This window comes from Peromyscus leucopus, chromosome 3 (genome assembly GCF_004664715.2).
Source record: "Peromyscus leucopus breed LL Stock chromosome 3, UCI_PerLeu_2.1, whole genome shotgun sequence".
NCBI lineage: Eukaryota > Metazoa > Chordata > Mammalia > Rodentia > Cricetidae > Peromyscus > Peromyscus leucopus.
In genome coordinates this window covers 60,746,970-60,756,968 of record NC_051065.1, presented here as the reverse complement: position 1 = coordinate 60,756,968, position 9,999 = coordinate 60,746,970, and the positions used below count along the sequence as shown (strand labels likewise).

General features: G+C 53.8%; 1 protein-coding gene across 1 annotated transcript in view; it reads right to left on the bottom strand.

Moving 5' to 3' along the window:
* Window positions 1–780: 780 nt before the first annotated feature.
* Znf862 (zinc finger protein 862) overlaps window positions 781–9,999 on the bottom strand; it is a 29,131-nt gene continuing 19,912 nt past the window's right edge. The window contains exons 6-8 of the mRNA XM_028879623.2: window positions 6,956–7,060; window positions 4,040–6,157; window positions 781–2,686 (exon numbers count right to left, since the gene is read on the bottom strand). Of these exons, the coding sequence (XP_028735456.2) occupies window positions 2,595–2,686; window positions 4,040–6,157; window positions 6,956–7,060 (2,315 nt within the window). The 3' untranslated portion in view covers window positions 781–2,594. The remainder of the gene's footprint in view (window positions 2,687–4,039; window positions 6,158–6,955; window positions 7,061–9,999) is intronic.

Genomic DNA, 9,999 nt, shown 5'->3' with positions numbered 1-9,999 from the left:
CCAGTGGGCACCAGCTATCAGGGGAGGGGAGGGGAGTGCCAGGAAACAGGAGATGCTGTCCAGAGAACAGGCAGGGGCCAGAGGCACAGATCTCTATGAGTTCAAGGCCAGCCTCATCTACATAGAGACAGACAGACAGCTGGGGTGGGCTGGGGGGCCAAGCATGTGAAAAGGCAAGAGAGGAGGTGGAGGCCAGGGCTCAGGCCGAAGGGGCAGTGCCTCCTCTTCCTCACCATGCCCTTTGACTTGTTTTCCCCTGAGGCAAAACCAGGATGCTCCCAGGGAAAGGCAGCTCATCCCTAAGAGCAACACAGGACCAGCCTGAGCACCAAGGCTGCAGGTGAGCACGTCCACCTTGAGGACTATGCGAGGATATCGCTTCTTTGCCTTGAGCTGGCAAAGGGGCACTGGGGTTACCTTGTCTGGTCAAAACCTTGAGTAAGGCAAACACTTAGGGTAATAGCCTGCTCTATGCGTGACGGCCACCCAGTGCTTCTGGGGAGACTTAGCCTAGAAACAATCTGCTCCAAGGAGCCCCCTTTTCTATCTGAAGAAAACACCAGGAGGTGACCTCAGGGTGCTGGTGTGAAGAGGACAGGGGGCCGCTCCACCCGGTGGCCACCTCAGCTCCCCAAACCTCATTCCAGAAACCATGCCGACATGACTCGCAGGACTGGTGTCTTGATGAGGGGTTTGTTTGTTTGTTTGTTTGAGATAGGGTTTCTCTGTGTAACAGTTCTGGCTATTCCTGGAACTTGCTTTGTAGACCAAGCTGGCCTCGAAACCACTGAGATCTGCCTACCTCTGCCTCCCAAGTGCTGGAATTAAAGGTGTGTGCCACCACTGCCCTGTGCTGAGGGGACTTTTAAAGGAAAGATGAGGGAAAAGGTGAGCCATGTGGATGGAGACCTATACCTCAACCCTGACCTGGCAAATCCTGGACTCTCAAAAGACTTGGCCTGGGCCATCTCCTAGACCTGGAGCCAAAGGCCTGTCCGCCCCTTTCCCCAGGCCCCCAGGCTGGATGGAGATCTTCTTGAGTGGGAAAACCGTACACTGCACACCCAGCTAAGTGCTGAGGCTGAGAGCCACGGGGTCTGCACAGTGCTGAGGCACCTGGGTGCAGCATTGCTGGGGTGTTCAGCTCCTGCTGGAAGGGGTGGGCGGTGGCATGGTCAGGGGCTCTGTGCTCATGACACAGAGCCGGGAGCAGACGGACAGCAAGCAAGGCTCCTGCCCACTCCAAAGGAGCAGGAGCTCTTCCACTGGACACTTCTCCAACCTGGAGCTAAAGGCAGAACCTAGACAGATCATCCTAACCAAACAGACAACCACTGAGCCTGCAAGGCCAGTCTGCCCTGGGCTTCACAGTAGAAGCGGAATGTGAGAGGGCCCCAAGGCAGTTTTACTGGCGGCCCTTCTATGAGAGGGGAAGTGGCTTTTAAGCCAGAGAACACCCACGAAGGTCCTGGGGAAGCAAGCTTGTGAGAAACTGCAGCTACTGAGCTGGGTTGGGGAGCAAGGTTCTTCTCGTCCAGGATGGGGCACGTTTGACAAGCCCCGGTGCGTTCTGCAGAGGGACGGGTGCACCTGTCCTGTGGACAGCACTTCCGCCTCCATTAGGACCCTAGGGGCAAAGCTGATGCCGTTACCGCTAAGGACACGGCAGGGTAGGAGCAGCTGGGTGCTCTAGACAGGCCCCTCTCGCCAGGGTTTGAGGCTCCCATTCCTGCCATAGCTACAGGGAGCCAACAGGCACTTGGGTTCTCTGTGGCAAACACCACATGAGGAGTGAAACTGAGGCACAGAAGAAGAAGGGACCGACCCTAGGCACACTGTCTGCCCAAGAGCCAGCCAGGATCCCACACCTCCCAGGTCCCACCTCTCCTGCACTCCTCAGGAAACTTCCACAGCAGCCAAGCCCGGGGTTCAGGGGTGGGGAGGGAACACCAGGCTCCCTTCAGAGGAAGCATGTCTCACTGTGTAGGAGCTGAGGTGACAGCACCATCCTCAGGAGCGCTGTGCAAAGGATGCTGGTCTGTTTTGTGTTAAAGGCGGGCCTTGAGGGGAAGCTTCTCCTTGATTCTGCTGCATGAGCTTCTGCAGTGGTCCAGAGCGGCCAATCCTGGGGGCTTCTGCAGCAGGCCAAGGTCTCTGACCATGGTCATTTCCACCACCGAAGTGGTCTTCCTCAGAGGCCACCTCCTATTTGTGCCATGGATGCAGAGGGCTGGGGTATTCACCTGCTTCAGGAAAGTCCTTTGCCACCATCCTGTGTGGGATGAACTCTCATGGCAGGATTCTCTCTTTGGGAAGAACAGGCCTGAGGGAAGTGCCTCTCTGGTATGCTTTGGCACTGGGAGGCACTGCTGTGCCTTGAGGACCTTGTCCCTTGGGGATGCTTGCTTCAACCCTTTGTCATGCCCACATCCTGGGCCCATGGGGTATCCTACCAGGACAGCCTAGAATCTTCAGAGAGCCTCTCTCCACGATCCAGGGTGCCCCAGAGCCCGGTCTAAGCCACTCTTCAGAACCATAGGGCCTTTGAGAAGGTATAGGGCCCAGGAACCTTCACCATGTGATCTTTCTGAACCTCATGGCTCCCCAGAAGATGTGATGGATGTCTTCTGGACCATGGATTCCTCCTTACAGAGAGCTTCCATCCCCTCCTTCCTGAGTCCTGTATCTGTGGAGGAGACAATGATAATGACACCGAGCAATGGGGGGGTGCCTTCCCTCCCCTATGTCTAAGTGTGGTAACGGCGACATCCAGTACAGACCGGACAGGCCAGCACTGCACCCCACACCACTCACCTGCCTGTTCTGCTTGTTCTTTTTCCTCTCAGGGCAAAGGATTGGGTTGGGGCTTTGTCCTCAGGGGACATCTACAAATGTCTAGAGGTCCTTTTGGTTGTCACAACTGAGATGCAGATACTGGTGTTCCAAAGGGGAACTAATGGTCCCACCCAGTGCATTGGGACCCACTGCAAGGAGTTACCGGGCCCTGAATGTTCACAAGGCCTGCTGGGGGGTGACAACATCACACACAGCTTGCTAGTGTCCCCATTTGCTTCCTTGTGGGTACCAGTTTCACTAATCCCATCGAGAGGACAGCTTTTCTTCCTTACACTGGTGCAGGGGACAGACTCAATGAGATCACTCTTTGCTATCACGTGGAAGGAGACACACCTCCTACTTCCTGTCCATTTGGGGTGCCCGGGCCATCAGTCTTCCCACCAAGTCTCTGTCACCCCTGATATTCAAGTCCACTGCCAATGACCACAGGCTCAGCAGTAAAAAATAGCTGTGGGAACAGTAGAAGGTGAGCGGCTGGAAAAGCGGCGAGAGACACGCGCTCTCTGCCCCTGCTGAGCATCAGTGTGGAGGACCCTCACTGGTGGAGGGTCTCCAGGACTGGAGGACAGGGGTGTTCCCATTCGGCTCCCAGTACTTTGCTTTATGATAGACTACAACCCCACCCTCTGGCTGGTGGCTAACCGAGGCTCCCCATCTGTTTTCAGGCTCCCCTGCTCCAGGGATTCCCACAGCCCAGATGGGATACCTCCCCACTTCCTCCACAGCCACCCTGACCCCCCCTGCTGTCTTCTCTCCTGAACCCCACTGCCAGACCCAAGTCAAACCAACATAGCTTAGAACATGATACCGCCGCTGCCGGATGTCTTTAATTTCCAGCAGTGGGCTTCATCTCAGCGCCACGATGCTCGAGTGGCCAGACTGCTGTCTGCTCACTCACCCCAGCACCAGGACCCTGGCTCACAGAGGGGCGAGACCTACAGCCGGGGCAGGTGACCCCACAGACTGCACGCGGCAGTACGCCTGCCGTCAGGATCTGGAGCACCAGGGCTCTCTAGCCGGGTCACTGCTCCTCCAGGATAGCTCTCCTGTCTCCAGCTCCTCCCTGCAGCGCTCCATAGGTCCCTCCTTTGTGGGCTGACTTGCTCAGACTCTGGCTCAGTGTGGGACTGGGAACATTAGGGGCTCCTCTTTGGCTCCCATTCTAACGGTTTTGGGTACTTACTGGTGTGGGAGCGGGCAGGCACCTGGGCACAGGCATCGATGTGGCTGAAGCGCCGTCCTGAAGAGGTCAGGTACCAGTGCTGGATGGCTGGCTGGGGGTCATACTCCGTGACGGCCACGCCATTCAGGGCTGTTATCATGAGTGTGTTGAGCACCTCATTGGAGAGCTTGGTCCTCTCATCAGTCCTGATCCTGTGCATGGCCTTGAATCCCCGTCCACAGCAGGAAGTGGAGAGGGGCACACTGACCACCGCGGCCAGGAGCTTGCTCAGCAGAGGGAGTCGGCAGTGCTGAGTCAGGGCGTTCTTGCACAGCATCGAGAATGGAAGGTTCTGGTTCGCTGCTTTCAAGCTCAGCCACTCCTCCAGCAGCGCTTCCTCGCTGTACCCCACGGGGAGGGAAAGCTCAAAGGACCTGGCCAGGCTGAGCATGTCCCTGTTCCCAAAGCGGGCCAGTTCAACCCCGCTAGGCCAGGCCATGGTGTCTAACACCTCCATGCTCTTGAGCTGAGTGGGGCGGTCTGCATCGAACCTCTGCCGGAGGTACTCGGCCCCAGTCAGGATCGTTCTCTCCCTGTCTGCCTGGAACCACTGCTCCGCATTCTCCACTCTGTCCAGGAAGATGCCATGGAGCTGCCCGTCCTGGAAACTGGCATTGAACTCCTCTTCCTTAGGCCCCGCCTGCTGGCGGAGACTCTCCAGTGCCACGTAGGCGTGCCCCAGGGTAGAATTCACTTCCGTGACCAGCACAAGCTCCTTCTGGCACACCTCCGACAGAGGCCTGTAGATGCTCAGGAAATCCAAAAGGAAGTGACAGAACTTGATGAAATGGAAGCCCTTCATCAGCTTCAGCATGCCCCTGGCTCTCTGACCAATCTGGCCCCCAGCCTCCACCACACTCTGAAGGTGCCTAGCCAGGGCAGGCCAGCTCACGATGAGCGCGTTCAGAGTGCGCCTTTTGCTGGCCACCCACCTGACGGCGTTCAAGTCCTTCAGACGGATGATCTCTTGCTCCAGGAGAGCTGCACCGCCCTGCAGCTCACTGAGCCTCTTATTCGAGGACTGATAAAACTTGAAGACGGTCCGGATGTGCCGATCGCACTTCCTCACCAGCTCAATGCTCCCACACGCGTCCATCACAGCCACATGCAGCTGGTGGGCCACACTGTGCACAGGCAGGAGCTGAGGGATGATCTCCCGGAACTTTTCCACGAGGCCTCCCTTGCAGCTCAGCATGGCAGACCCGTCAGTCCCCAGACCCACCACCCAGCCAGGCTTCCGGAAAGGGATATCCAGCTCATCCAGGGCAGCAACGATGGTCTCAAAGTACCCATCTACCGTCTCACTGGAGAGAGGGGCCAGGGTGATGTACGATTCCTTCACCTCCATCTGCTTCAAGTAGCGCATGTATATCCCCACGCAGGCCTGGTTGGAGGAGTCTGTGCAGCTGTCCAGCAGCAGGCTCACACACGGGGAGTTCTGAATGTCTCTTAGGATCTCCTTCTTCAGCGTCTCGGAGATATACTTGATGAACTGGGTGCACGCAGTGCGATTCCGGTACTTGCCTAATAGCGTGGTGCCAGTGTTCTGGAGTTGCTGCAAGACCTTCTCGAAGTCATTCAGAGGCCTAGAGTGGTAGGCAATGGAGTAGGCTGCATTGAAGAAGTGCTCCATGTTGGCCATGAGGTCGCTGGAGATCTCTGGAGTGAGGGTGGGCTGAGGGCTGTCACCTCTGATCTCCACGGTGTTGACACACAGTTTGTGTGCCTTACTGACTTCATGGTATTTTAAAGTCTCCACCTTAAAAGGCCCAGTGTAACCCTGGACTAAGCGGGATGACTTGTCGTGGAGAGTTGGTCTTTCTCTGCAAACAGAGCAGAACAGCTTGGTCTCCTTGGAGTCCATTACTAACCAGGGGAACTGCCCAAACCAGGACCTCTGAATGGAACGGGGCCTGTATGTCCTCTTGACCTTCTGAGGTCCATCCACTTCTCCTTCACACATGCTGGGAGGACAGTGAGAGGCACACGTCTCCACGGAGGCTGGCAGTGAGAAGGACGCTGCAGCTGAGGCCTGGGTTTGGATGCTGGCTTCTCTCACTGCCACCGTCTTCTCCTTCCCTTCAAAGACATGATGAAATTATGCTTGGTTTTGCTGTTCCGAGCTCTGCAGTCTACCAGCTAAGACACCTGCACCGAGTAAGACCCTGAAGCAGAGAAGCCGCACATGCCCCTTCCCAGCCAATGCCAGCCACTACGTGCCCTTCCCAGCGTTACTAGTGAAGGCCGCCCTGGTTCTCTGACAGGTTGTTTGTTCTTCTGTTGGCTCCACATCTACTCACCCAATACCCCAGGACTATGAGACAGGCGATGCTGATGAGCTTAATCAGCCACCCTTGGCCACAGACATTATTAGATAAACAGGCAACTTTAATCTTCTCATGAAGATTAAACAAGTGAGGTTAAATCCAAGCGCCTTCATCTCCTCATGAGTCTCAGAAGGAGGTTAAGATCCACAGAGTGGCTACTGGCCCGTGAGTTATGGATGGGGAGTGTAAAACACATAGTTCTCACAGGCCATAGAGCCACCACTGCTCCCCAGGAGGAGAGGAGAGGAAACCCTCAGAATCAGGCCCCGCCCACTGCTCTGCCCAGTGTCTCTCATTTACCTCCCCCCAGCTCGGCCACAGCTATCAGCACTTCTGCTTGTCAGAGGACCTTATTTCTTCTATGCGGCCCCGGCGGCTGAGACTGTTCTACAGTCTCAGGTAGGTCTAGTTCCTTATTCATCTCTGCCTACCTGTGGCCTAGTAACATAATCAGTGCAGGATAAGCACGGCTAAACTCATGTTGTGTGGCTTCCCACCGCTACATGTGTCCAGACTTGTGCCTTTTAGAACTTGATGGGGCTAGACTCACCTAGGAATCGACTTCTCCCTGGCTTTAGCCCATTAGGGTCCTTGATCCAGGGTGCGGCTCTCCGTTTCAGTCTTGTGATCAAGTCTGGCTTGGCAGCAGGTGGCTCTGATGCAGAATTGAAGATTCATAATATCACTGGGCTGGCAGAGCACATAGGCCACCACAAGCTAGACCTGGCCCTGCAATATGCAGAGATGACTGAGTTCTGTCCTGGGTAAGGACCAGGTCGTGGGACAGACCTAGAACATACTCACTTGAATGCCTAAGTAGCGGCCGGGAAAGACTTAATTCTTAGCCAGGATGGATGACTTCCACGGCCAGCCATGAGAACCAAGAGCCAGCAAGATGCGTCCAGAAGGGAAGCGGGGAAAAGAGACAGAATAAAACAGAAGGAGAAAGACGCAGCATGCAGTGCAACGCCCATGCAAGAGGCTGAAGTTGCCATCAGCAGCCTGTGCTTGAGCCCCACCCCACTAACCTCAGCGGGCCTTTGTGCAGGTGACTAGTTAGCTGCACATATCTGAGTGAAGAACTTTAAAGACATCTACCATCTGCAATGGGCCCTGGAAGAGGATCAGGAGAGTTACACACTACTCTTAGCTCAGGGTATGCAAAAAACTGCTTCCTTATTTAATGTAAACTCCTCTACTATCTCCCTTCGTGCTTTTGTATGTCAGTAAAGGTGTGCAATAAAGGGTCAGAAAGGTGGCTCAGTGGGTAACGATGCTTGCCACTAAGCCTGATGATAGGAAAGAAATTACTCCCACAAGTTGTCTGCTGACCTGTACATCTATGCCATGGCATTTATATATTCTCTCTTTCTCTCTCTCTCTCTCTCTCTCTCTCTCTCTCTCTCTCTCTCTCTCTCTCTCTCTCACACACACACACACACACACACACACACACACACACACAATGTTTAAAACACATAGAAGTAGCTAGAAGCTTGAGTGCTTCTGGGAGGAACTGAAGGATGTTTATCCTCTGGACCACTTGGATATTCACATGTATGACATGGATATCCGTGTATCCACATGTCTACTCTTAATAAAAACGAAGGAGATGTAAATGACTACAGTATGGTAGACTGAACAGCTGTCCTTCTTGAAATGGCTTTAAAAGAAGAGTGAAGGAGCCGGGCGGTGGTGGCGCACGCCTTTAATTCCAGCACTCGGGAGGCAGAGGCAGGCGGATCTCTGTGAGTTCGAGGCCAGCCTGGGCTACCAAGTGAGTCCCAGGAAAGGTGCAAAGCTACATAGAGAAACCCTGTCTCGAAAAACCAAAAAGAAGAAGAAGAAGAAGAAGAAGAAGAAGAAGAAGAAGAAGAAGAAGAAGAAGAAGAAGAAGAAGAAGAAGAAGAAGAAGAGTGAAGGAGGAGAAGAAGAAGAGTGAAGGAGGAGGAGGAGGAGGAGGAGGAGGAGGAGAAGAAGAAGAAGAAGAAGAAGAAGAAGAAGAAGAAGAAGAAGAAGAAGAAGAGTGAAGGAATAACCAGAAGCACCAGCCCAGAGAAACACTGTGCTGCACACACACAGGAGACAGAAGATGTGCAGGCCAGAGAAACACTGTGCTGCACACAGGACACAGAAGATGCGCAGCCTATACCACAGGGGAGGCTGGTGGTCTGCAGCACAGACAGATTCAGATGTAGGCTCTGGTGGCAGGACAGGGGTGGGGTGTCGGGAGTCATCAGTGGGTACGGAATGAACAGAGCCAAGACAGGAACAACCTGTTGTTCAGAGACCTAGGAGGCCCTTGCAGCTCTCCAGGGAAACTAGGAAACAGCACCAAGGCAGGAGAAGGAGAACAGAGGTGAGCACATGAGAAACTCTTCCAAGACACTCCAGACCCAGGACACGGAAAAGGGAAGGAGAGTGGTGTTTAAAACAAACGGGTTTCAGTTCACAGGCTCAGGGGTACACTGCTGGATGCTAAGCACCCGGCTGCTGCCTGTGCCTTCTATATCAGCGACAGAAAGGGTGGATGTGTGCATGTGTGTGTGCGTGCATGTGTGCTGTGTGTGCATGTGCGTGTGCGTGTGCATGTGCGTGTGTGCGTGCATGTGTGCTGTGTGTGCGTGTGTGTGTGCGTGTGCATGTGCGTGTGTGTGTCTGTGTGAGAGAGAACTGGAAGTGTCCTCCCTTGCCTTCCAAATGCCAACAAATAATAGCTTTTGTAGTCTCTTCTAGGACACACTCAAATTATAGCTGATCCTCACAGTGTCACCTACCCTTAAATGACTGCACAGAGCTTCCTGTTGGCTTTTAAAGCTTTATTTATTTATTATTACTAACTATTATTATTATTAGGGTTTTTTTTGAGGCAGGGTCTCTCCATGTAGCCCTGGTTGTCCTAGAATTCACTCTGTAGACCAGGCTGGCCCCAAACTCACAGAGACCCACCTGCCTCTGCCTCTCAAGTACTCAGATTAAAGGCGTGCGCCACCACACCTAGCAAGGTTTTGTTTTTAAATAGGAATGAAGTTAGAAAATAATAGTTTAAGAAAAGCTTCCTATGTGAAAACGAGAGATTAACAACAAGCAGGGGAAGTACTAGACCCAGGAGACTGCAGGGAGCAGCATGGGACCTTAAGACAGGAACCAAGAATTAACACTGAGGGGTTATGACAGGGCTCAGCTCCCTGATCTTCCAGAGGACCAAGTTCATTTTCCAGCACCCACACTGGTGGCTCACAACTGCCCCTAAGTCCAGCTCCAGGACACTTGACTCTCTTCTGATCTCTGTGGGCACCGCCACACACATGGCAGACACTCACAAACACACACATCAATAAAAACAATCTTTTAGAAAGTGTATTCATTTTTATGTACGGTTGTTTGGTCTGCATGTATGTCCATGCACTGTGTGTGTATCTGGTGTCCTCAGAGGCCGTAGGACTGGAGTTAGAGAAGTGTGAGCCACCATGTGGATGCTGGGAATCAAACCCATGTCCTCTGGAAGAGCAGCCAGTGTTCTCAACCCTGAGCCCTCTCTTCAGCCCCCAAATTAATATTTTTAAAAATAAAGGACTTTGCGTGGTGGTGGTG